A 27,413-nucleotide genomic window follows, 5' to 3' on the forward strand; every position below is an offset into this window, starting at 1 on the left:
TGAAATGGTGTAATCCCCCAATGCATTCCTCTTTTAGTGCAAGAATAGAGTAGGTCTCCAATGGGAGCTTCTAAGGATCAGTGTAGAGCTATACATCAGTCACTGTCCACCCCAGCTCCTACACTACTTGGTTTGTGCTGGAGGGGGAGACTTGTCCTGTGTGACCCCCTCCTCCTCACTGTGGCATATGCAACATGCTACCCCTTTGCCTCATGATGGATCAATGCCACAACTTCACTGACAACTACAGGTTGTCGTGTATGCTGCTTATGGCCACTCTGTAGCTGGCCACAGTCCATGACAAAACACAACAGATGTAGCCTACATCCATTTCAAATAATATGATAGGCTAACCCTATAGCTTGAGTAAATTGAATTGTGATACTGTATTTTTTTTTACCCCACAAAATTGCAAAGACAGTTGACAGGGCATGCTGGGACCAGGATGCGGTAGCTCCAAAGCTGTGGCATATGTGGATAAAATGTATACACAAATGTTTATTTCTACCTGTATATCATATTTCTAATTTGTTGATTTATTTGTATGTATATATTTGTGGTACTGTATCAGTTTCAATTCAGTGTTATTGGATTACTGTTCAAGTTTCACTCACATAATGATACACCMGCATTCTTGAGGTTATTTTGGATCCATACATTGTTCCATAAATCATCCTTGTAATGTGGCAATGTAATAAGGCCCCTGCAGCATTCCAAGACACGAAGGAGAGCTGAATGCCGTTTTGTATAACAGTAATACAAATGTAAGCTGGACTCCATCTAAACGGTGTTATCTTGTCCCTTCTACATCGCAGGAATTATTTTGGAGGTTGCATGTCATCCAACGATTCAAGATAGAAGATCATAGTGATCATATTTTTGTTGTTGTTGTGACCAGTGAAACAAGATAGAGCCGCTGCTCAATTAGCGCCATACACATCAATGGCATTGTCATTTTCTTTTCTTTTTTATTGCATGGCTCTCACTTTTGTCATGGCAATGCAACCAACTTGGAGTAATAATTCATACTTTAGCAGAAGGTTTCCTAAATATAAAAATCATTCCCACACGTGAGCGTGCATAACCAGAACCACCCGAAACCACATTCAACATCGCAGCCCTCTACCGCGAAGAGTATTCACGCTGTCTCTCAAACCCTTTTAATAGCATGGCGGGGAGTGTGACTGCAAAACCAACCTGGATTCAGTGGTAAACGTAGCATAGTAAACTTAAAAACGGCACACTCAAATAAATATGATCGTATGATTCGTATTCATTTGTGGATGTCGATCATCAATTTCATATTATATGTTATGAATTACAATTCGTATATGTTACGAATTGCAATTCATACAATATGTTACAAATTGCAATTCATACAATATGTTATGAATTTGTAAACATATGATATGTTATGCATTTCAATTTAGCTTGGTTTAGCTACAAAGTAGCTCAAAAGTAGCAAGTAGTTTTAGTAATGCCACTTTAAATAATGCCACTTTAATAATGTTTACATAACTTACTTTACTCATATCACATGTATATACTGTATTTTATATCATCTACTGCACCTTGCCTATGCCGCTCGGCCATCGCTCATCCATATCAAATCAAATCAAGTTTTTCATATACCCTTCCGTACGATCAGTTAATATCTCGAGTTGTTACAGAACCCAGCCTAAACCCCAAACACAAGCAATGCAGGTTAGAAGCACGGTGGCTAGGAAAAACTCCCTAGAAGGCCAAAACCTAGGAAAAGAACCTGAGGAACCAGGCTATGAGGGGTGGCCATCTTCTGGCTGTGCCGGGTGGAGATAATAACAGAACATGGCCAAGATGTTCAAATGTTCATAAATGACCAGCATGGTCAAATAATAATCAGGAGTAAATGCAGTTGGCTTTTCATAGCCGATCATTAAGAGTATCTCTACGCCTCTGCGGTCTTAGAGAGTTGAAAACAGCAGGTCCGGGACAGTAGCACGTCCGGTGACAGGTCAGGGTTCCATAGCCGCAGGCAGACATTAAACTGAACGCAGCAAGGCAGGTACTGGGACAGCAAGGAGTCTCATGCCGGTAGTTCTGACGCATGGTCCTAGGGCTCAGGTCCTCCGAGAGAGAAGGAAAGAGAGAAGGGGAATAGAGAGAGCATACTAATTCACACAGGACACCGGATAAGACAGGAGAAGTACTCCAGATATAACCAACTGACCCTAGCCCCCGACACATAAACTACTGCAGCATAAATACTGGAGGCTGAGACAGGAGTCAGGAGACACTGTGCCCCATCCGATGATACCCCCGGACAGGGCCAAACAGGAAGGATATAACCCCACCCACTTTGCCAAACACGCCCGCCACCACTAGAGGATTATTAACCACCAACTTACAAATGAGACAAGGACGAGTATCCCACAAGATCTCCACTACAGCACAAACCACGGAGGGCGCCAACCAAGCAGGAAGATCACATCAGTAATTCAACCCACTCAAGTGACGCACCCCTCCTAGGGATGGCATGGAAGAGCCAGTAAGCCAGTGACTCAGCCCCTGTAATAGGGTTAGAGGCAGAGAATCCCAGTGGAGAGAGGGAACCCGCAGGAGAGCAGCAAAGGTGGTTCGTTGCTCCAGAGCCTTTCCGTTCACCTTCACATCCTGGGCCAGACTACACTCAATCATATGACCTACTGAAAGATATGTCTTCAGTAAAGACTTAAAGGTTGAGACCGAGTCTGCTCTTCATCAGCCCTGGATTCCATAAAAATGGAGAATCTATAGGAGAAGCCTGCTCTCAGCTGTTTCCTTAGAAATTCTAGGGACAATTAGGAGCCTGCGTCTTGTGACCGTTAGCGTACGTGTAGTACTGCAGGACCAACTCGGAAGATAGGTAGGAGCAAGCCGATGTAACGCTTTATAGGTTAACAGTAAAACCTTGAAATCAGCTTGCCTTAACAGAGCCAGGTGAAGCGAGAATGAAGTAAGCAATATATTATGATCAAATTTCTTGTTTATTCAGGATTCTTGACAGCCGTTTTGCACTAATGAAGTTTATTAGTGCTTATTATCGGGTAGCCGGAATAGTATTGACTATAGCTAGTCTAACCTAGAAGTTAAAAAGAATGGATAAATTTTTCTGCTATATTTTTGATCACCGAAAATATGTTAATTTGCAATGTTACGTAGAAATGGCTAAAGTGCTTGAAATCAGTATCATATGAGTATAGGTTTATGTTCAAAGAGAGAAGATCAGTCCAGAAAACGACGGAGGTCATCTTCTCGAGCCCTTTTTTAATTTAATCACTTTATGCACCCGAAATTTAATATTGTCAGACTTCAACAGAAGATACTTTTTTTCTTGGTGTACCTTATAGAACAGCCATCTTCTGTTTTGTCGATGTTAATAGTAGAAAAACGTTCTTCAGCATCACACTATGCTTTATTTTGAACACAGTGGATCTTAGTACGCAGGAGCAAATTCTGGGGCATATACTGTTTCATTGAATTACAGGCTGGTGATCCGCATAGCAGTTGACAGTTAATTATGTTTCGAATGACATCACAAGAATAAATAGATATAGTGAAACACTATATGGTATTTAAAACGGAAATGTAGGAAACACAATTGTACAGATTGATATTGCGACACAGACAAACCCTTACAGAGACACGTAAGATATCTTTTCACATAGATCTAAACCAGGCCAGACATGTCCGTGATGACCAATTTGTTTCCAGTCTCTCCAAAAGAATGTGGTGATTCGATGTGTAATCAAATGCAGCACTAAGGTCTAGTAGCACGAGTACAGATGAGAAGCCTCGGTCTGACGCATTAAAAGGTCTTTACCACCTTCACAAGTGCAGTCTCAGTGCTATGGATGGGGTCTAAAACCAGACTGAAGCATTTCGTATAACTGGTTGTCTTCAGAAGGCAGTGAGTTGTGCGCGCACAGCTTTTTCTAAATTTTGAGAGGAATGGAAGATTCGATATAGGCCGATAGTTTTTATATTTTCTGGTCAGGTTTGGTTTTTCAAGAGAGGTCTTTATACTGCACTTTTAGTGTTACACATAGGTAGGGAGAGAGACCGTTTATTATGTTCAAACATAGGAGGGCCAAGACATGAAGCAGCTCTTTCAGTAGTTTAGTTGGAATGGATCCAGTATGCAGCTTGAGGTTTAGAGGCCATGATTATTTTCATCATTGTGTCAAGAGATATAGTCTAAAACTTAAGTGTTCTTTGATCCTAGGTCCTGGCAGAGTTGTGCAGACTTAGGAAGCAAGCTTAGGGAATCGCCGATTTAAAGAGGAGTCCGTAATTTGCTTTCTAATGATCATGATCTTTTCCTCAAAGAAGTTCATGAATTTATTACTGCTGAAGTGAAAGCTATCCTCACTTGGGGAATGCTGCTTTTTAGTTAGCTTTGCAACAGTATCAAAATACATTTTGGATTGTTCTTATTTTCCTCAATTAAGTTGGAAAAGTAGGATGATCGAGCAGCAGTGAGGGCTCTTCGATACTGCACGGTACTGTCTTTCCAAGCTAGTCGGAAGACTTCCAGTTTGGTGTGGCGCCATTTCCGTTCCAATTTTCTGGAAGCTTGCTTCAGAGCTCGGGTATTTTCTGTATACCAGGGAGCTAGTTTCTTATGACAAATGTTTTTAGTTTAGGGGTGCAACTGCATCTAGGGTATTGCGCAAGATTAAATTGAGTTCCTCAGTTAGGTGGTTAACTGATTTTTGTCCTCTGACGTCCTTGGGTAGGCAGAAGGAGTCTGGAAGGGCATCAAGGAATCTTTGTGTTGTCTGAGAATTTATAGCACGACTTTTGATGCTCCTTGGTTGGGGTCTGAGCAGATTATTTGTTGCGATTGCAAACGTAATAAAATGGTGGTCCGATAGTCCAGGATTATGAGGAAAAACATTAAGATCTACAACATTTATTCCATGGGACAAAACTAGGTCCAGAGTATGACTGTGGCAGTGAGTAGGTCCAGAGACATGTTGGACAAAACCCACTGAGTTGATGATGGCTCCAAAAGCCTTTTGGAGTGGGTCTGTGGACTTTTCCATATGAATATGTACATATTTATATGTACATATTTTCATTCACCCCTTTAGATGTGTGCATTAAGGTAGTTGGTGGGGAATTGTTAGATTACTTGTTAGATTTGTGTGTAGTAGATAGTTGTTGGCAATTGTTAGATATTACTTGTTAGATATTACTGCACTGTTGGAACTAGAAGCACAAGCATTTCGCTACACTCGCATTAACATCTGCTAACCATGTGTATGTGACCAATACAATTTTATTTTATTTGTTAAAAAGTTGCTTATTAGCTAAAATTGTCTGTGATGAGATTCAAACACGCAACCTCTGGGTTGCTAGACGTTTGTGTATAAGCTCACCCATCCACACTGACCAACCACTTTCCTTTTGTTTTTGCCCTAAGTAACTTTCTGTGTTATGTAACCAATTTGTGTTGTGTAACTAATTTGAGTGTCCCAGATATACTTTAACTGTGTTATGTCTAGTCTATGAGACCAGGTTGAGCAACCAAAAGGTTGTGTGTTCAGAATCTTATCAAGGACAACTTTAGCATTTTAGCTAGTTTGACGAGTGGAATAGCCTATTCCTGTCAGACAGCGCGAGAGTAGCTCCTCAAAAAAGCCTGTAGGCTACTGGAGTGAAACCTGGTTTTGTAAGCCCAGTCATTGCGCAACAAATAACAATAATAAATGCAATCATGTGTTGAAAACTTTGGTGGCCACGATTAAAAAGGAGCTATTTTTATTTCTCAATCTCAACTCATAAAGTGCGACTGCCATTCGCCATTCGGATGCAAAAACAAACCCTGCCTATAGCTTTGCAATGTGAGCTTGAGGCAGTATAATTGTGAAACCTGAACGTTTTACTTTACTTCAAATAATGTGGCATGTCTTACCTTGCTTCAAAGTAGCCTAGCGAAAATCCATCCATAGAAACGTGGAGGCAGTTATTTTATAGATTTCCTCATGCCATTAACCAGCATTTGTCTCCTGTTCTATTGGTTTTCATATAAACTTTATTTCGTTGTCCAAAAGCCAAAAGCACAATCCTAGTCATATTAGCAACCCATCATAGTACTTGCTATTAGATTCTCCCTCTTTCTATGTTTCTAATGGAGATGTTCATCTCTGTCACATATTGAACCGCTCGCATTAGGTGTGCTGTTTAGAACTGTGTTTTCCGCGAATTACATTTTGGCAAATGTTTGAAAATTATGTTTTATTAGCTGCTTCGTTACAGGAGTTGCATGTTCAATAATAGGCTATATCATTTTCACTGTAAGACGATAGGCTTGCTATTGTTGCATGTTTCCATTAAGCTCTTAATGAACATGCATAGTGTCAGAGAGGAAGAGGCAAAACGAGATGTTTCAATCTCTCCAAAATCTGTGCAAAATAAGTCCAATGGATTTCTATGGGATTATTTTCGACCTAAGCTTGTCGCTTGCCTTCCCGCCTTGGGAGGACTCCCATTGTTAGGGCGGAAATATAAGCATCTCGTCATTAAATACAGATCTCATCTGACCATAATTATATCCTCCTGATTCATGCTTATAAGCAAAAACTAAAGCAGGAAGTACCAGTGACTCGCTCCAGGTCGCTATTGTAAATGAGAAGTACCAGTGACTCGCTCCATGTCGCAATTGTAATTGAGAACTTGTTCTCAACTTGCTTACCTGGTTAAATAAAGGTTAAATAAAATAAATAAATAAAATATGGAAGTGGTGAGATGACGCGGATGCTACGCTACAGGACTGTTTTACTGGCACAGACTGGAATATGTTCCAGGATTCATCCAATGGCATTGAGGAGTATACCCCCTCAGTCACCACCTTCAATAAGTGCATCAAAAACGTCATCCTCACAGTGGCCCTATGTACATATCCCAACCAGAAGCCATGGATTACAGGCAACATCCTCACCAAGCTAAAGGCTAGAGCTGCCGCTTTCAAGGAGCGAGACACTAATTCGGACGCTTATAAGAAATCCCAARATGCCCTCAGACGAACCATCAAACAGGCAAAGCATCAATGCAGGCTCTGACACTCTTTGGATGTGGCAGGGCTTGCAAACTATTACGGACTGCAAAGGATAACCCAGCCGCAAGCGGCACAGTGACGCAAGCCTACCAGACGAGCTAAATGCCTTTTATGCTTGCATAGAGGCAAGCAACACTGAAGCATGCATGAGAGCACCAGCTGTTCTGGACGACTGTGTTATCACACTCTCCGTAGCCAATGTGAGCAAGTTCTTTAAACAGGTCAACATTCACAAGGCCGCAGGGCAGACAGATTACCAGGACGTTTTTTTACAAGGCATGCCGGATCAACTGGCTAGTGTCTTTTTTCAACCTCTCTCTGACCGAGTCTGTAATACCTACATGTTTCAAGCAGCTCACCATAGCCCCTGTGCCCAAGAAAGCGAAGATAACCTGCCTAAATGACTACCGCCCCATAGCACGCACATCGGTAGCCATGAAGTGCTGGTGATAGCTCACATCAATACCATCATCCCGGAAACCCTAGACCCTCTCTAATTCGCATACCGCGCCAACAGATCCACAGGTGACACAATCTCGATCGCACTCCACAATGCAATTTCCAACATGGACGAAAGGAGCACCTATGTGAGAATGCTGTTCATTGTCTACAGCTCAGCATTCAACACCATAGTGCCCACAAAGCTCATCACTAAGCTAAGGTTCCTGGGACTAAACACCTACCTCTGCAACTGGAACCTGGACTTCCTGATGGGCCACCCCCAGGTGGTAAGGTTTATTAACAACACGTCCGCCACATTGATCCTCAACACTGGGGTAGGCCTGATCCCCGACCACGATGAGACAGCATATAGTTGAGGAGGTCAGAGACCCGACAGTGTGGTGCCAGGACAACAGACTCTCCCTTAACGTGAGCAAGACAAAGGAGCTGATTGTGGACTATAGGAAAAGGAGGGCCGATCAGGCCCCCATTAACATCGACGGGGCTGCAGTGGAGCAGTCGAGAGTTTCAAGTTCCTTGGTGTCCACATCACCAACAAACTCTCATTGTCCAAATACACCAAGACAGTCGTGAAGAGGGCACGACAACACCTTTTCCCCCTCAAGAAATTGAAAAGATTTGTCATGGGTCCCCAGATCCTCAAAGAGTTCTACAGCTGCACCATCGAGAACATCCTGACCAGTTGCATCACCGCCTGGTATGGCAACTGCTCGGCATCCGACCGCAAGGTTCTACATAGGGTACTGCGTACGGCTCAGTTCTTCACTGGGGCCAAGCTTCCTGCCATCCAAGACCTATATACTAGGCGGTGTCAGAGGAAGGCCCAAAAAATTGTCAAAGACTCCAGTCATCCAAATCATAGACTGTCTTTTCTGCTACCACACAGCAAGCGGTACCGGAACGCCAAAACTAGGTCCAAAAGGCTCCTTAACAGCTTCTACCCCTAAGCCATAAGACTGCTGAATGATTCATCAAATGGCCACCCGGACTACATTGACCCCACCCCATTGTTTTTACACTGCTGCTACTCGCTGTTTATTTCAAAGTCACTTTACCCCTACCTACATGTACAAATTACCTCAACTAACCTGTATCCCCGCACATTGACTCGGTACCGGTACCCCCTCTGTGTAGCCTCGTTATTGATATTTTATTGTTACTTTAGTTTATTTTTTTACTTTAGTTTATTTGGTAAATATTTTCTTAACTCTATTTCTTGAACCGCGTTGTTGGTTAAGGGCTTGTAAGTAAGCATTTCACAGTAAGGTCTACAGCTGTTGTATTCGGCGCATGTGACAAATAAAATTCGATTTGATTTGGCATTCAGGCCAAAGAGTTCAATCTTGGTTTCATCAGACCAGACATTCTCGTTTCTCATGGTCTGAGAGTCCTTTAGGTGCCTTTTGGTAAGCGGGCTGTCGTGTGCCTTTAACTGAGCAGTGGCTTCCGTTGGCCACTCAACCTAACATAAAGGCCTGATTGGTGGAGTGCTGCAGAGATGGGTGTCATTCTGGAAGGTTCTCCCATCTCCACAGAGGAACTCTGGATCTCTGTCAGAGTGACCTTCGGGTTCTTGTTCACCTCCCTGATCAAGGCCCTTCTCCCCCGATTGCTCAGTTGGGCTGGGCGTCCAGCTCTAGGAAGAGTCTTGGTGGTTCCAACCTTCTTCCATTTAAGAATGCTGGAGGCCACTGTGTTCTTGGGGACCTTCAATGCTGCAGAAATGTTTTGATACCCTCCTCCAGATCTGTGCCTCGTCACAATCCTGTCTCTGAGCTCTATGGACAATTCCTTCGACCTCATGGCCTGGTTTTTGCTCTGACATGCACTGTCAACTGTGGGACTTTATTTAGACAGCTGTGTGCCTTTCCAAATCATGTCCAATCAATAGAATTTACCACAGGTGGACTTCAATCAAGTTGAAGAAACATCTCAAGGATGATCAATGGAAACAGGATGCACCTGAGCTCCATTTCGAGTGTCATAGCAAATGGTCTGAATTCTTATGTAAATAAGCTATTTCTGTTTTTTATTTTTTATTCATTTGCTAACATTTCTAAAAACCTGTTTTTGCTTTGTCGTTATGGGGTATTGTGTGTAAGGAAAAAATTGACTGATTAAGGCTGTAACGTAACAAAAAGGGGAAAAAGTGAAGGGGTCTGAATACTATCTGAATACACTGTACATATTAAATGGGTAAAACAGTATGTAAACGTTATTAAAGTGACCAGTGTTTCATTATTAAAGTGACCAGTGTTCAATGTCTATCAACATTGGGCAGAAGCCATTAAGGTGCAGGGTTCAGTAACCGGGTGATAGCCGGCTAGTGACAGTGACTAAGTTCAGGGCAGCGTGCAGGGTGGAGGCTGGCTAGTGATGGCTATTTAACAGTCTGATGGCCTTGAGATAGAAGCTGTTTTTCAGTCACACAGCGTTGATACACTTGTACTGACCTTGCGTTCTGGGTGGTAGTGGGTGAACAGGCAGTGGCTTGGGTGGCTGGGGTCCTTGATGATCTTCTTGGCCTTCCTGTGACAGCGGGTGCTGTAGATGTCCTAGAGAACAGGCAGTGCGCCCCCGCTGATGTGTTGGGAAGACTGCACCACCCTTTGGAGAGCCCTGCGGTTGCAGACGGTGCAGTTGCCATGCTAGGCGGTGAGGGTCTTAGGGGCCTAGGCAAAAGAAGGCACTGTTGCGCCTTCTTCACTACACTGTCTGTGTTGGTGGACCATCTCAGATTGTCAGTGATGTGTACGTCAAGGAACTTGAAGCATTTCAGCTTCTCCACTGCGGCCCCGGCGATGGGGATGCTCCCTCTACTGTCTCCTGAAGTTCCATGATCAGCCCCTTCGTTTTGTTGATGTTGAGGGAGAGGTTATTTTCCTAGCACCACTCCGCCAGGGCCTTGACCTCCTCCCTGTAGGCTGTCTCATCGTTGTTGGTAATCATGCCTGCAAATGTTGCGTCGTCTGCAAACTTGATGATTGAGTTGGAGGCGTGCGTGGCCACGCATTCATGGGTGAACAGGGAGTAGAGGAGGGGGCTGTGCACCTACCCTTGTGGGACCCCTGTGTTGAGGATCAGCGTAGTGAAGATGTTGTTGCCTACCATCACCACCTGGGGGCTGGCCATCAGGAAGTCCTGGACCCAGTTGCACAGAGCGGGGTTCAGTCCCAGGGCCCCAAGCTTAGTGATGAGCTTGGAGGGTACTATGGTGTTGAAGGCTGAGCTGTCGTCAATGAAAAGTATTCTTACATAGGTATTCCTTTTGTCCAGATGGTAAAGGTCTGTGTGCAGTGCAATGGCTATTGCATCATCCATTGATCTATTGGGGTGGTATGCAAATTGCAGTGCGTCTGGGGTGTCGGGTAAGGTGGAGGTGATATGATCCTTAACTAGCCTCTCAAAGCACTTCATGATGACAGAAGTGAGTGCTACGGTGCGATAGTCATTTAGTTCAGATACCTTGGCTTTCTTTGGTACAGGAACAATGGTGGACATCTTGCAGCAAGTGGGGACGGCAGACTGGGATAAGGAGAGATTGAATATATCCTTAAACACTCCAGCCAGCTGGTCTGCGCATGCTCTGAGGACACGGTTAGGGATGCCATCTAGGCCAGCAGCCTTGCGAGGGTTAACACGCTTAAATGTCTTGCTCACGTCGGCCACGGAGAACGAGAGCTCACAGTCTTCAGGAGCGGCCCGCGTCGGTGGCACTGTGTTATCCTCAAATCGGGCAAAGAAGGTGTTTATCTTTTCCAGGAGCAAGACGTCGGTGTTGCAAGACGTGGCTGGTTTTCCCTTTGTAATCCCTGATTGTCTGGAGTCCCTGCCACATACTACTTGTGTCTGAGCCATTGAATTGTGACCCCACTTTGCCTCTGTACTGATGTTTTGCCTGTTTGATTGCCTCACTGAGGGCATAACTGGACTGTTTGTATTCAACATTTTAGCCAGGTAGCCTAGGACAACAAAAAATAGAAGTGTGTACTGTATGAAAGTCATGGACCTTTTCTTCAACATGAAAGAGAGGAGGATGGCATTTCTATACAAGTTGTATTTATTTAACCAGGCAAGTCAGTTAAGAACAAATTCTTATTTACAATTACAGCCAAACCCTAACAACGCTGGACCAATTGTGCACCGCCCAATGGGACTCCCAATCACAGCCAGTTGTGATATAGCCTGGAATCAAACCAGGATCTGTAGTGACGCCTCAAGCACTGCGATGTAGTGCCTTAGACCGCTGCGCCACTCGGGAGCACAAGTAGGTTGAGTCAATATGTTTTCTCTACTTTCACAAATACGCACACACACACATACACAAATCAGAACCATTGACAGCCACATCATATTCAGCTTACGTTGATTGGACTAAATTGTTTTTGGTATCTTTTAGTTGTCACTGTTTAGACTAAGCGTAGGTGATTTGATGATGTTGAAATGGTGCTGGACTAGTGGTGCTGGACTAGTGGTGCTGTAATAGTGGTGCTGTAATAGTGGGGGTAGCTCCTGTTTAACTTTGCGACTTGCAGTAAATCTCTGTGGTTCTAAATCAATAGTTGTTTAGCAGTCTGACAATGTCCGAAACATTAACTTTCTTGAACATGCTGTAGGTCATGTAACTGTTTGTTACATGCAATATGCTTTGTGGCCTTCACTGGACACAGGTTGCTCTCCGGTTTTGTGATGAAACAAAGGTGTGGTTAAATGTATTCTGCCACTGTGTCTTCTTATTGTCTCGGCCTTAGGCCTATATCATGGTCGCAAGTCATAGAACTAACAGGTTAGAGAGCAAACAACACATTTATCACAACACATATGTTTTTATTTTTTTCTGGCTTGGCATCCCCAGTGATTTTACCCACAAACCGCTACTGCCCCTAATCCTTACATTAACCCCTTTTAACCTAACTCCTAACCTTAACCCTAAACTTAACCCTGACCCCTTGCCACCTAGCTAACAACAAATTGGAACTTGTAACATATCATACATTTAGCAAATTTGTAACATATTGTATGTTTACCAATTTTGTAACATATCATACAATTGTAATTCGTAACATATCTTGCTGAATGTAGTGTCTCGGATTTACATACAGATAATTCGAAATGCTTTGAGACCAGGTTGGGTTGCCAGATGTTTGCAGTATATGCCCACCCATCCACCCTACCAACCACCCTACAAATGTAACATATCACGCTAATTTGAGTGTCTCAGATTTACGTTTACTATGTTACTTGTCGTCTGTGAGACCAGGCTGGCAAAACATCACAATCCGTACGAAAAAGAGGAGGGAGAAGACAAGGACAAAACAAGAAACAACATAGAAACGATTTATTGGATCATTTCTAAACGTTTATTTCCATTATAGTGGGTGTTTGGCATTCTGAGAATGACGAGAACGACGTGATTTCTTTCCTATACATGTTTCTGTTGGAGTTAGTGAAATCTGTTTTCGAGTGCATTGTGGATAGGCTGAATGTTGAGTGGGGCGTCATAAGAAGGGACGATTGATTTACCATCGTGTTTTACATTGATATGCAATTGTTATATATCAGAGCAGCATAGGACATTGTATAGAGAAGCTCTGAACAACTAGAAACTCTGGGTTGCTACGCAAAACAACGGAATGTCGCGCTGTAAGCAGTGTCGGGAACTGAAAATATTCCCTTAGCTGTTCAAAGTATTTTTTTCCGGAGACATCGGTTTTGGACAGCATGCTTGCACAATAGGTTGAAAAGTGAAATTTGGTAGGCTTTAATACACAAGCAAAGAAGAGATTGGGGCATATATTATTATTATACTGTCCAACACCGTTTGGATATGCAAAACCAACTTTGAGAATGAAGAAAAGGAAATGTGTGTTCCCGGTAGTGCACATTGGTCTGTCTGTTTAGAAGGGAATTTACGCATTACATCAACTTTATTCAATTTTTTGTCGTCAATTTATACATGTTTTTGGTCAGAAACTCACGTCACTTATCCAAAAGACTGAACTGGACATATTCTGACTATTCTGCACTGAACATAGTCTATTTGAACAGAGCTGGACATATTGTGAGCTGGAGCAAATAATAGAAACTTAATCGGAAAACTAAAGTGGAACATTATTTTACCGTATTTATAAAGTTATCAGTTTCACTATTACGTGGAGAAATAATACAACTAATAACATTTTCATTAAGATTTGGATTTCAACACTGGTGGAAGTATTGCTTCCATTGCGCGCTGGAAGCAGCTGAATTTTGCACACTGAGGCGGCTGTCGAATTTGGTTGTGGAACTCTCCCCCCAAGCTGACATGGAGGAGTGGAGGCAATGCGGGCGGTGGTTGATAGACTGCAAGGTTTTGCCCCCAAACCACCGGGTCGTGTGGCCTTCTGCAGCCGTGTTCGACTTGGCACAGGCGCTACGAGACGGAGTGCTCTTGTGCCAGATGTTGCACAACCTGTCACCGGGGTCTGTGGACCTAAAGGAGATCAACTTCAGACCCCAGATGTCCCAGGTATGTCAAGGTCGCGCCGATGGTACCTGTCTGAATTACTGTATATAGAAGACCTGTCTACCAGGCAGTGCCGCGCCGGTTTACCGAACGGGCACGCAGGGCACGTGCCCCAGGGCCTCCTTGGAGGTTGCCCCCCCAGATAGCATATGATAGCAAAGTGTGTAGAATGACAGGAAATTAGCTTTAAAACGGCAACATTTTCTCTCAGCCTCAAGGAAAAATGTGTAGAACAGCAGGAAATTAGCTTTAAAATGGCAATGTTTTCATTCAGCCTCATGACAAAATGTGAACAAAAGCATAAGATGAGCTACAAAACAGTAAAAAAAATATGCTCTGTGGCAAAAAAGTGTAGAATAGCAGGAAATTAGCTTTAAAACTGCAACATTTCTCTTAGCCTCATGAAGACGTGTAGCATAGCATTATACAACTGCATAGGTCAGTGCCCCAGGGATCAATTAGCTATATGCACAGCACTAAGGCCTATGTTACTGTCATATCACTGTCATTATTGGTAAATGGTTAACCTGCCTTCCATGCAACTGGTTTTGAAACAGTCTTTGCATGCATAAATCGTTCTTCAGAGTGCAATTTGCTCAGTGTTCACATTCAATAATCATGCAACAGTTCCACAGTCCACAGCACAACTGTACAGGAGGAAGTGTTGTACAGTTTTCCACAGTCCACAGCACAACTGTACAGGAGGAAGTGTTGTACATGTTTTTTGCACCAGTCCAGCACAACTGTACAGGAGGAAGTGTGTGTACAGTTTTGCCCAAATGTAGTACTTTCTTGCACCAAGGGGTGTCGCTGTTGAGCACTACTGTAGTTCCAGATGTCCTCCACAACCCACAGGGGCCATACTATTGCATTGCGTTTCATTGACTTAAATCATTTAACATAAGCTACAATTAGAAGAATTTAATAATTGCCATGCGAGTGAAAGGTGTGTCTCTGGCAGTGCAGCGCAGCTTTTTATAGTTCAGTGAAACATTTACTAAGGCTTGGTTAGCACATGGTCTGCGATAGGTCGTAGTAATTCTGAAGAGGTATGTCGGTAGACCAAACCAACTATTTGAGGGATTTCCTTTATTCTGTGACTCAGTGCAACGTGGAAGACTGATGTTGGAGAGTGTTGAGCTGAAGACTGTTGGTTGGTTTGAAGTTGAGGGGACTACCCACTGGGCACAGACTCAGTTCAGCGTCTAGTTTCGATTTTACATTTTGGTTGTTGTCAACCATGTTGAATAAATTGTTGGTTGAAATGACATGGAAACCACGTTGTTTTTTTTGTCACACGTTTGTTCGGCCCAGTGGCTTAGGCATACTGGGCGTTGTGGTAACAAGTTTTGCAGTGTTAGGGATATAGCGGTTGTGATCAACACAGTTTTCGCCCAGTGGTTAGGGCATATGGCGTTTGTGTCAACACAGTTTTTTGCCAGTGGTTAGGCAATGGCTTGTGTAACACAAGTTTTTGCCAGTGGTTAGGGCATATGGCGTGTGTTAACACAGTTTTTGCCAGTGGTTAGGGATATGGCGTTGTGTACACAGGTTTTTGCCCAGGTGTTAGGGCATATGCGTGTGTAACAGTTTTTGCCAGTGGATTAGGGATATGGCCGTTGTGTAACCTGTTTTTGCCCTCGAGGTTAGGGCTATGGTGTTGTGTAAACACAGTTTTTGCCAGTGGGTTAGGGCATATGGCGTTGTGTCAAACAGTTTTTGCCCAGTTGGTTAGGGATTATGGGTGTAAACAGTTTGTGCCCAGTGGTTAGGGCATATGGCGTTGTGTAACACAGTTTTTGCCAGTGGTGTAGGCGCAGTAATGGGTGTGTAACCACAGTTTTGCCCCCAGTGTGTTCAGGCATTTTGGCGTTGGTAACCACAGTTTTTGCCCAGTGGTTAGGATATATGGCGTTGTTAACACATTTTTGCCCAGTGTAGGGCTATGGCGTTTGTCACAGTTTGCCCAGTGGTTGGGCATATGGGGTTGTGTACACAGTTTTTGCCCAGTGGTTAGGCATATGGCGTTGTGTAACCAGTTTTTGCCCAGTGGTTAGGGCATATGGTTGTGTAACACAGTTTTTGCCCAGTGGTTAGGGCATATGGCCGTGTGTGTCAACACAGTTTTTGCCCAGTGGTTAGGGCATATGGCGTTGTTAACACAGTTTTTGCCCAGTGGTTGGCATATGGCGTTGTGTAACACAGTTTTTTGCAGTGGTTAGGGCATATGGGTTGTGTCAAACCAGTTTTTGCCCAGTGGTTAGGCGATATGGTTGTGTAACACAGTTTTGCCCAGTGGTTTAGGGATATGGCGTTGTGTCAACACAGTTTTTGCCAGTGGTTAGGCGATATGCGTTGTGTCAACACAGTTTTTCGCCCAGTGGTTAGGGGATATGCGTTGTGTCAAACAGTTTTTGCCAGTGGTTAGGGCATATGGCGTTGTGTCAACACAGTTTTTCCCAGTGGTTAGGCATTGGCGTTGTGTCAACAGGTTTTGCCCAGTGGTTAGGGCATATGGTGTTGTGTAACACAGTCTTGGCCAGTGTTTAGGGCATATGGCGTTGTGTAACACAGTTGTGTGCAGTGGTTTGGGCATATGGCGTTTGTCAACACAGTTTTGCCACAGTGGTTAGGGCATATGGCTTGTGTCAACACAGTTTTGCCAGTGGTTAGGGATATGGCGTTGTGTAACACAGTCTTTGCCCGTGGTTGGGTCATTGGGTGTTTGTTGTACAACACGTCTTTTGCAGTGGGTTAGGAGCATGGCGTTGTGTCAACACAGTTGAGTGGGCAGAAAGCTCAAGTCAGTTTTGGAATGTGGCTTGCTGTTTAGTTGAGTACTAACCTCAGCATATTAACTTTTTCATAACATGGGCCCCCCTCACTTCCATGTGATAATGTGTCTGTGTGTGGTGTGCCTCACATCCTCAGAGCTGGTGTCACCCCATATTGTCATCACAGTTCATCCTGGTCCCCCATTCCAAAATGAGGGAGTGCATAACCACGGCCTTCTGAGGTTTACATAAATGGCTCAGCAGACAGAGACTGGGTTGTGGCATAGATCTATTTTAACTGTGATTCATCTTGATGCCTGTCCTAAAAAAAGACTACTGAACAACTGCCATTCGGTTCTGGTGAGAGGTCAGTAAAATGGCCACAGTAAATGGATGATGGGTTCATATCTGTTGATATTCATTCACTGAAGGAGGTGGGGTTGAAAGGCTTTCTTCCCATCCAACTCCATTTTGTTTGAAAAGTGTTTGCCATTCTCACACCTTTGGCTTGTTTACAATGTTTATTGTTGCTTGCGGCACATTTCTTACCTCATTGTGGTGTCAAGACACCTCAAAAGTGCCATTAAAACGGTTTATGATGGATGGAAATTATACTCTTATTGACATGTTTGGCACACTATATGTGACCTCTTTGACTCTGTGTGTGTGTGTGTGTGTTTGTGTGTGGTAGCCTAGTCAACCATGTGTTTCTATAGCTAGTGGGTTTCATGATTACAAGGGCTGCATGACACACTTTGATCCTCCCACCAATCCCATGCCACAGCCCAAGTGTGAGGCTGCAGTGAGAGTGGGTGGGAGGGGGGCTCCTCTGTGACAAATTAGGTTAAACAAAATCCTGGCATCAGAACAGGGGGTTGTGATTTATGACATGGAAAAGGTCAGTGTGTGTGTGCTGTGTGCTCTAATGTAAAGGACACACTAATTCACTGCCTCACTGCCAAATGAAGGGGAGGTGAAGGGAGGCCATTACATTTTTGGCTCTTGACGAAAGATTGATTACTCAACCGCTCCAAGTGGTACCTGAGTCTGTCTCTGAACATGACTGTTATAAATCATCAAAATAAATAAATGAACCTATTTTCTGTTATGGTGATGAAAATGTAGAGGCAAAGTGATGACAGGGGTGGTAGTGTGTGAGCCTCTTATTATGCCCCATGGAAGACTGTGACACTTGTGGAAGATCAACATTTGTACCAGTGGTACCAACTGAATAATGATACGACTTTGTCATTGTCTGTTTGTACTGTTTGCTAAACCCACAGCCATACTACTCTCATGATCAGGCTTGTCTTGTAACACACACGTAACACTCTCTTTATTTACCATTGTCCAGTGGTAATGAATTGTGTATTTGTGATTTACCCATTCAATGCATACACTTCTGCCCGCTTTGTGTTCTATTGATTCATACCACTTTCAGTCAAGGAATATCAATTCTTGTGTTTCACTGACCTTGGTTTGAATCTCAACAGATGAGGCTGCCCTTTTAGAATACTTGTTGTTTTAAGCTACATTAGGCCTATTCTAATATCTCTTAAACACACACTCCAGGTTGCCATGTAAAATACCTTATGAGCATTGTGTGTTTGGTGGTGGAGCTGAGATCATGGCAAAGCTTTGTGTATCCTGAATACCTCGCTGTAGGCTCTGTCTGAAGAGAGAGCTTTCTGAAGCCTTTTGTGTATTGTTGTGCCAATGTTTTCTTTTTCCTTTTTTGAACTGGTAGTGAGGCAGCTTCGAATGCCATTGGGATGACTCATGCGAATGTGTGTGTATGTGTGTTGTACCTGTTTAGACTACATTACCACTGGCATAGCCCTGGGGATGTGTCTCTGCTTTCCTCTCAGAGCAGCGGGGGTGTCTCTCCATACTCCGCAGGGCTTTAGAGAACACACTGAGGCTACCGCTTCCACTCACATAAATGGAGCTTATTTCTCTCAGTTTAAATACAACAGTGGTGGATGGTGAAAACATCGCTATCCACCATTATTTGTCTGGTCTTTGGTCATTATATTAGATGCATTCCTCTTTTGTGTATCTACCACAGTTTAAACTAGACTTTGCATGGTGGATACAGGATATTTAGATATCTTCTCTAGGTAGCGCTGTCAATCACTAATTCTATTCTTTCCTCATGATTTCCCTTTATACAAACATTAATGTACACAACATGATGTTACCTCCAAAGCTTTGTCCCTGCAGTCTTTGAAATCCCTGCTTGGGAATTGTTGTGATGGCTGGGATCAAAGGTAAGGATGTGAACTGAAACATAACATTGATAATTCCAGCCCACCTACCAATTCCAACCTCCCAGCAGCCCTAATGTCTGCTTCCCTTGGGACCACTCCGGTGTGGGGGATGGTGGTTAACCCTCCTCCTTCCCTCTGGGGTAATTTAATCTGTGCGTTTGGTCCACTGTTGCCCCCATGACCCCTCMGCAGCCGGATGCAGGTAATACCACTAATGGACCTCGTTATGAACACTTCCTGGGTCGCACAGCTGTGACTCCACCAGCGAAAGTTAATGGGATTGAAAAGGAGGGAATAGGGGTAGGCTTTATTCTGAGGTTATGACTTGCTTTCTTCACTCAATGCACAAGTCAGGACAAAAACCTCAGCTGATGGAAGTGTTCATTCGCTACAGGCTAGACCAGGCATCTATGGTCCTCAGTCACAGGTATTGTGCACATTGCTAAAGTCCTGCATTGAGYCTGCTGGCGCTGGAACATTCATCCGTTCCTTCATTCTTCTCTGCACATTCCTGAGGGACTGCTGTGGTGGTAGTCTGAAAACATMAGCTCACTGGAAATGTGGGGAACTCCACGGAACAGAGCAAGGCTGTCAAAGTGACAAGGAGGGAGGAAAAAAGCAGGTGATGTCATGTCAAGCCTCCATACTGTGTTTCTGTTACGAATAAAGACCATGTCATTCTCAAGATAAAGCTTTTCTCCATATTGTCAACCATCTCGACATGGAGAAAGCTGATTCATGTAAAGGCTCCATGCTTTGTTTCTGCTTCTTGGAATAAGAACGTGTCATTCACAAAGCAGAGCTTTTCTCAATTTTGTCAGTAAAAAAAAACACCCAGAACAAGTCCAAGGCTCCAACAAAACTTAACATGGAGAGAAATGATTCACTGTGACGCTGCAGAGGACCATCCGACCCGTATCACTAGTGACATGCCATCCTACTAAACACTATACCAGAATGAGAGCGAGAGAGAGCTGAGGGAGACATACACATGCTTATGGCGAGCATATGGTTTATAAAGGGCTCCATCTGCAGGGTGCTTGTTGTGGGTGATTAGCATGGACGTGCTGGGGAACGAAGCCTGACTGTTTTTAAAGCACGCTCTGTTGGGCAACAGAGAGGGAGAGAGAGAGAGAGAGAGAGAGGGGATGGATGGACGGAGGGAGAGAAGGGCACAGAGCCGTCTGTGTGGCGGGACAAAACAGATGGCTCAGAGTACCCCCGCCTAAAAGTTCTCTCTCTTCTTTCATGACACTTTTTCTGATTATGTGTCTTTGACTGACTGACAGCATTCATTGTTGTCAACATTGACAGATATTACTCACTCAGTGTTGAGCTGTTGTTGATCCAGTATTGTTGCCTGCTGGAGCCATGTTTGTTTGTGACGGTATATTGATTCTGGCTGCATCATTCGGTGGTGGAGGAGTCTGATAAGGATCTGGATAGTGCTGCAGGGAGAGGAACAGAAGTTCCCTATCTCATTCTAAACACCTCCTTCTCCTCTCTGGGGGAGAGATAAGCTGTTTCATATTTTCTCTATCTCCATGCCCAAGGAAAAGTATATGATTCACTCCCATGATGCAGTGCCTAGTGGTGACTTACTGTACTCTATAGATGTGTCTCCGTGTTGCAGGGCCCATGGATTTTTCACCCGTACCATAACGTGCTACAAAAGCGGAAATATCTCTTGGCTGACTATTGATCATATCACATAATTGGCTGTACAATAGGATGGGCACAGAGGTAGGGTTACCACATTAGACACAATCTCGTAAAAAGCCATTGGGTATTGATCTGCTACACGGCTGACTCTCTTGTTAATCATCCAAACAAAGCGGAACAGCGTGTTGAGGACAGCACTAGAGCAGAAGGAAGGGATCATTTTCTCTCCCCCATATTTAGTCTATTTTTGTGCCGCCATCCCACCAATGGTTTTGTGGTTATCCTTCTTGAAATGGTCTCAAAATAAACCATTACTTTTTCAATATGATCCAAGCGTGTGGCAAAACGAGTCAGTATATTACTAGCCTACTATTATAGTACATTATATCAAAACATGAAATTCCATTCAGTGAATGTCTGTCTTATATTTTATACCTGTGTAATAACTCTTACTGTCTTTATCTATGGCTTTATTTCATACTAAAGAGCCAGACTGTAGAGTAGGCCGTCTTTCCACTGAATTCTGGAGCTCTGCCTTTGTCAGTTGCCCCTCACTACAGTGTTAATGTTGATTATGGAAATGGCTTCTGATTTCCTCTGTCCATTCCACACGCGTATCCGTCATATTTCTGACACCTAGGCAAATCCCCCAAAGGACATGTTTCGAGTCGGAACAGGCAGATYGAAAGCATCATTCTGGAGGGTGCAGTGCAAACACTGGCCCTGCCAATCCACTGGAGGTTACAGGAAGCCTACTGCTGGAGACACTTTGAATAAAGTTGTGCAAGGTTAGTGAAGAGATCAGCTCATTTGACTGTTTTCAGATAGCRGAGAAGTCATTTGATATAGCTAATATTCCTTTTCAATGATAAGTGAAGCGTAGCTGTTATTTGTCAGGACTTTGTCAATTTACCAAAGTGTGGATGATGAAGTTAGCCTGACTTCTGTGAAAGGTCAAATCTCCAGTGGGTCATTCCAATCCTCTGTTATGGATGATGTAATCTGTTGAGATGATTGCCCATTGCATTGGATAGCAATATCACTTTCGTTGTGGTGTAGTTGCTGTTTGTTCACCATTCATCAAGTAACCTCGCTCTGTGTGCACTCATAACTGATCAGTGAGAAAAGGAAGGAATTCTTTCTCTCAGAGAGTAGGCCTATTGACTAAAGCCTTGTTTTCTGTTACAAAGACAGGTTGTTCTGTCCATCCTTGATTGATGATATCTGTAAAAACCAATTTCTCAGGAGTGGGCCCGGGCAATGTAACAGCAGGTAAAGCTTGTGCAATCCCATTTCCCATTTAAAAAGGTGAAGAAAAAGATAAATCTGCCACCAGTTTGGCGTTAGCATAATGAAAGCGATGGAGTGTGAAGGGAGGAGAACTAAACAATTTAGAATTAATGCTGGAAGTGCCTGCCTGGGAAAACAAAGGCAGAAAAACCATAAGGGAGTAAAGAGAGGTGGAAGGAGGCTGATTGAGAGGAAGCTTTTAGTGGCTTTCTCGGTGAAATCGAGCATGTCCCTCCATCTGACGTTCAGCGATCATCTGGCCCTCCACAAGTACTTTTCCTCCATTCACAGAAAAAAAGATTTACCTTAACTACACCAGCCCCGTTCCACAACTTAGATTTACCTTAACTACACCAGCCCCGTTCCACAACTTAGATTTACCTTAACTACACCATCCCCGTTCCCACACTTAGATTTACCTTAACTACACCCAGCCCCGTTCAACAAACTTAGATTTACCTTAACTACACCATCCCCGTTCCACAACTTAGATTTACCTTAACTACACCAGCCCCGTTCCACAACTTAGATTTACAGACACCATGGTGGCCTCTTGGGACAAGAAAGTTTGATTCAAACTGCAGAGATTCCCTATGACTATAAGCAGTCTTTTCACTTTACAACACAGATAGACTTTGACTGACATTTAGCCACAGTGCATTACTTGTATGATGCAACTATTTAAATGTCTACTGAGCTGTGGGAATTTGTAATCATAGATATGAACTCATTTGACCTATAAATATCCTGATATTTCTATGCTTTTAATTTCAAAGTTGTAGCCCTTAGCCAAGTCTGTTTTGGTTGTCGGCTTCGTCTTGTCTATCATATTCTGATCACAGTCCCTTTGTGGTGCATTCGTATGGTGTTTTCCTCAGTAATTTTTTCTCCCCCTTTCCTTTGCAAAAGAGGTCCTTTGCATCCCACTTCCTGCTCAGTACTGAGGGAGAGTTGTGTAATCCCCTCCCCCTCGGCTTCTCTGCGCTGAGCCAGACAACAAGAAACATCTGGACAGAGAACAGAGAGTTTAGAACGCACCCATCCCCACCTTCGTGGAGCTCAACAATGCACTGGTTCAACAATGCGCTGCTTGGACTGTGGACACCCCCTGCCTCTCCAGCCAAACCCTCTGTACACTGCATTCTTAGCTTGACTTTGCTAGTTTTGTTCAAACGTATATGTGAAAGAGGAATCTTTTAGTCAGTGTTTGCTGTGTGTACTTGTTATGAGTTGTATATATCTGTGTTTCGGACAGGCTATTATTTTGTTCTCCCATATGCATCAGTGTGAATGTATTGTTGTTGACTCAGGCTCTGTGAACAGGTTGTGTTTTGACAGGCTCACAATCCATCTTCTGGATTGTAGTCTCAGTGACAAGTGAGTCTAACAACAACGGATTCTTGACAATATTTACAAACCCCTTTCCATTGTCCTGGTGGATACGTGCAATTAGTTCCGTGTTCTTGTGTTCCTGGTGTCTCCCCTCAAGCAGTTAAGTGAATGGGCAGATGTCATCATCTCCAGTGCCATTAATCCAACCACCAACATGCACTGCCAAGGACCATAGCAGTAGGAGGATCTGTTTAACAGAAACAAAAGCTTCTGTCAGTTTAGAGAGTGGTCGACCAGCTCCCTGTGTTTAGATCCTGCAAGGCCACACAGTGCTCCTGTTGAGTAGGAACAAAGAGCTTTGCGTTTCAGAGAAGAGGTCCAATACTGTTGTTATGTAACAATTTTTTACAATGGTGAGCACAGCACACGTGGGTATGCAGGTACACCAGTACCAGCCAAAATTAGAACCATGTGAAACTGAGAGGGGTACAGTACAATACTTCTGCTTTTACAATATTTTTTTATACGTATTCACTCAGCCATGTCTCTTTCCACCCATGCTGAAATATTTTCCCTTTTTTTGTGCRGAGCTCATGTTGCAGAGGTTTTTCTCAGGGCAGGTGCTCATTGGAAACTCTTATGAAGTATTAAGAAACTGCAGTTGAGTGCAGCAGATCATTTTCCGCCCAGCAGTCATACCGCAAATTATTGAACGTGTTCTCATATTTGCAAGAAAGTAGTCTTTAGGGATGCGGTTAGACTCACAGTTTTGGCCATTGTGTTGAGAGAACAAAGCCGTTTTAGTTTCTGCATTTAAATCTGCCTCAGGACAGCACAATGGAACAGAAGAGTCACTCTTGTATTTTTTCTCCCATAGTCAGGTCCTCTGTGACACATTGTAATCTTTTTTCGACAGAAAATATTTTCTTGTTAAGATTATTTATTTCCTCTACTCAGGATTCTGCTGTCCTCCAAGTTACTGTAATATTTATTCTTCTCCTTGTAAGACACACTTCGGTTTTATCTCACTGGGTAAATTTTTTTGACGTATGTTGTCAAATGTTTGTGTTTTTCCCTGTAAGCCTGTAAGTCCGTAGACAGATGACTACTACATAGACCACAGAGGACTAAACGTAGCAGAACGGTGTCATGTGTTTCACTGGTGGTCTAATGGGAGGCTTGTCCTTTAAATAAACTTGTTTTACAAGGTCAGACGTGTGTGTGTGTGTGTGTGTGTGTGTGTGGGGGGGGTTATGGTGGTTGACCACTGGTGAACTTTGTGTGATGTTCATATGAAGGGTTTGATTCCAAAATGTGATAAACAACAATTGTTAACATTTGCATTTTTTTCATCTGAAATAAATGCTAATGGATCCCTTTCTATGTGTATGAATTGTGTGTGTTCTCATACTTTTGAAACATTTACTATAGGTGTGCTTTAGAATGTGTTTTTTGGCTAAGCTAGATATACTTGTTTCATACCAAAACACGTTATATCTAGAGCCATGTGTTTAGAGAGTTGCGACATTGAGGTTTATGAAGTATGGTGGTGGCAGCATCATACTGTGGGGATGTTTTTCAGCCGTAGGGACTGGGAGACTAGTCAGGACCGAGGAAAAGATTAACAGAGCAAAGTACAGAAAGACTCTTGAAGAAAACCTGCTCAGGACCTCAGACTGGGGCCAAGGTTCACCTTCCAACAGGACAATGACCATAAGCACACAGCCAAGACAACACAGGAGTGGCTTCAGGACAAGTCTCTGAATGTCCTTGAGTGGCCCAGACAGAGTCCGGACTTGAAACTGGTCGAATATCTCTGGAGAGACCTGAATATAGCTGTGCAGCGACGCTCCCCATCCAACCTGACAGAGCTTGAGGGGATCTGCAGAGAAGAGTGGGGTTGTGCCAAGCTTGTAGCATCATACCCAAGAAGACTCAAGGCTGTAATCGCAAAGATGTATAAAAACCTGTTTTTGCTTTGTCATTATGAGGTGTTGTGTGTAGATTGATGAGGGGGAAAAAACGATTGAATAATTTTTAGAATAAGGCTGTAACGTAACAAAATATGGAAAAGGTCAAGGGGTCTTTTCTGAATGCACTGTATGACACTGTGCTTCTATGGCTATATGCACCATGCCACTGCTCAGACAGCTTATATTCCAGTGCCTTTATCACAGTCAACACATATTTGAGCATTAATTATATTTAATTAATACATGTATCTCAGTCTCATGGCAAAATGTGTAGAATTGCAGGAAATTTGTTTTAAAACAGCGCATTTTTCTGTCAGCCTGATGGAAAAATGTATAGAATAGCATGAGATTAGGTTTAAAACTGCACATTTTTCTCTTTGCCCCATGGCAAAATGTGCAGAATTGCTGGAATTGACCCATTATCAAATGTCTGCAGGCCCACCCACCTACAAATGTCTGGCTACGCTACTGCTTTCAATGTCCTTATTATTCCCTAAATCCTTCCCTAAAATGTATATCAGCAAACAAAATAAGCTTTCCTTGGTTCATCCTATTAAAACCTGTAAAACACATAATTTTTCCAAAAGTTGCTTAAATGTCCAAAAAGAAAACACACGTTGTATATACACTGTTCACCCTCTGCATACATTAAACCGGCTATGTGATATTTGCACAATATAGTTGAAACAAATTTATTATTTTAATATTTATTTAGTTATGAATCACTATTTTATTACATGTAACTGTCTAAAACCCAATTGGGATATGTTTTCTATTGGAGCTCTGTTGTTTGGAGTGATTATATAGCATTTTGCCACAAAATCTCATTATTTGTCTCTAAAATAAAATGACCTTGCTATATATTTCAAACAAAATCATGGCTGTTTTTTCACTAGCCCATGTCATGGTAAGATGAAAAAATATTAGCTCTATCTCTTTCACATCATGTGTTTTTAATTCATGTCAATTTCCCAACATTTCTTAAAATGGAGCTATCCCGTTTTAGATTGAAACTCGTCATATACTTACATCTTAATTCACACTCACCTTTTGTTTGGATGTGTGTGTGAGAGGGAGAGAGAGACCCCTTCCTCCAACCTCCACTCTAGCTCCCTTGCCCTGCACTACTGTTGTCTTTTTCCACAATCCTGCGGCCCGCCTCTTCTTCTGTATTGGGTGACCTTGAGTGTGGAGTATACTGGGGGAGTCTGGGATAGCGTTTGCCCTGACCGCCACCTCCAGACGGCGTCCTGAGATGATGAGCTGCGTGGTCTGGACACATTAATGTTCTCACCATACACTTCATCTCTCTCTCTCTGAGACCTCACCAAGACCCTCAACAGCACATCAATACAGAGAGAAAGACAAAACGGAGGGGGTGAATGAGGACTTTAAGGGAATGGAAAAGCATGAGTGAAATGGTGTTTCTTGGAACGGATATTGTAAGATGGAGAAAGATGGAAGGGGTTGAGAGAGAAAGTGGATGGGAGTATGTACATAGTTTAAGATCACTTTATTGGTCAATTGCACACAAGGTACAACTGAAATTTGACTTCCGCTTTTAACCCAACCCCTCTGAAAGACAAACATACAGGTGTGGCAGCCCGGGGAGCTGTTGTTGTCGGGGTTTAAGTGTCTTGCTCAAGGGCACAACGACAGGCAATGGCATCTAGGATTTGCTGGCTTGCCTCTGACCGGTTGCTGGATCGCTTCACTAACCACTAGGCTACTTGCCACCCCTCCTAATGCCTCCTAAGGAAATAGGAGCTTTGGACACATAGTGTGTGCATTTCAGATAAAGGTAGAGTTTTTGTGGAGTGAGTTGTGTGTGTTTGTTTGAGGTAGAACGCAAGAGGTAATACATGAGGAAGGTTGAGGGAGAAAAAAGACTGATCGTGAGCGAGGCATCGTTAATGGCAGTGTGCTCTATTGTCTGAAGCTTTTTGCTCATCACACATTCTCTCTCTGGCACATGTAAATGAGCAGTTGGCACTCCAATATTAATGTCACATTTGTTGCTCAGTAAGGCATCAGATGCATTGTGTGGCTGTTGGATATTTAATA

At 43.3% G+C, this 27,413-nt stretch overlaps 1 protein-coding gene across 13 annotated transcripts in view; it reads left to right on the top strand.

Moving 5' to 3' along the window:
- The first annotated feature begins 12,833 nt into the window (after nucleotides 1–12,833).
- The window catches only part of LOC111964081 (guanine nucleotide exchange factor VAV2-like), a 262,685-nt gene continuing 248,105 nt past the window's right edge, over nucleotides 12,834–27,413 (top strand). For all 13 annotated transcript variants that reach the window (XM_070443611.1, XM_070443613.1, XM_070443619.1 and 10 more), the window contains exon 1: nucleotides 12,834–14,051. In XM_070443611.1, the coding sequence (XP_070299712.1) occupies nucleotides 13,848–14,051 (204 nt within the window). In that variant the 5' untranslated portion in view covers nucleotides 12,834–13,847. The remainder of the gene's footprint in view (nucleotides 14,052–27,413) is intronic.

This window comes from Salvelinus sp. IW2-2015, linkage group LG5 (genome assembly GCF_002910315.2).
Source record: "Salvelinus sp. IW2-2015 linkage group LG5, ASM291031v2, whole genome shotgun sequence".
Lineage (NCBI taxonomy): Eukaryota > Metazoa > Chordata > Actinopteri > Salmoniformes > Salmonidae > Salvelinus > Salvelinus sp. IW2-2015.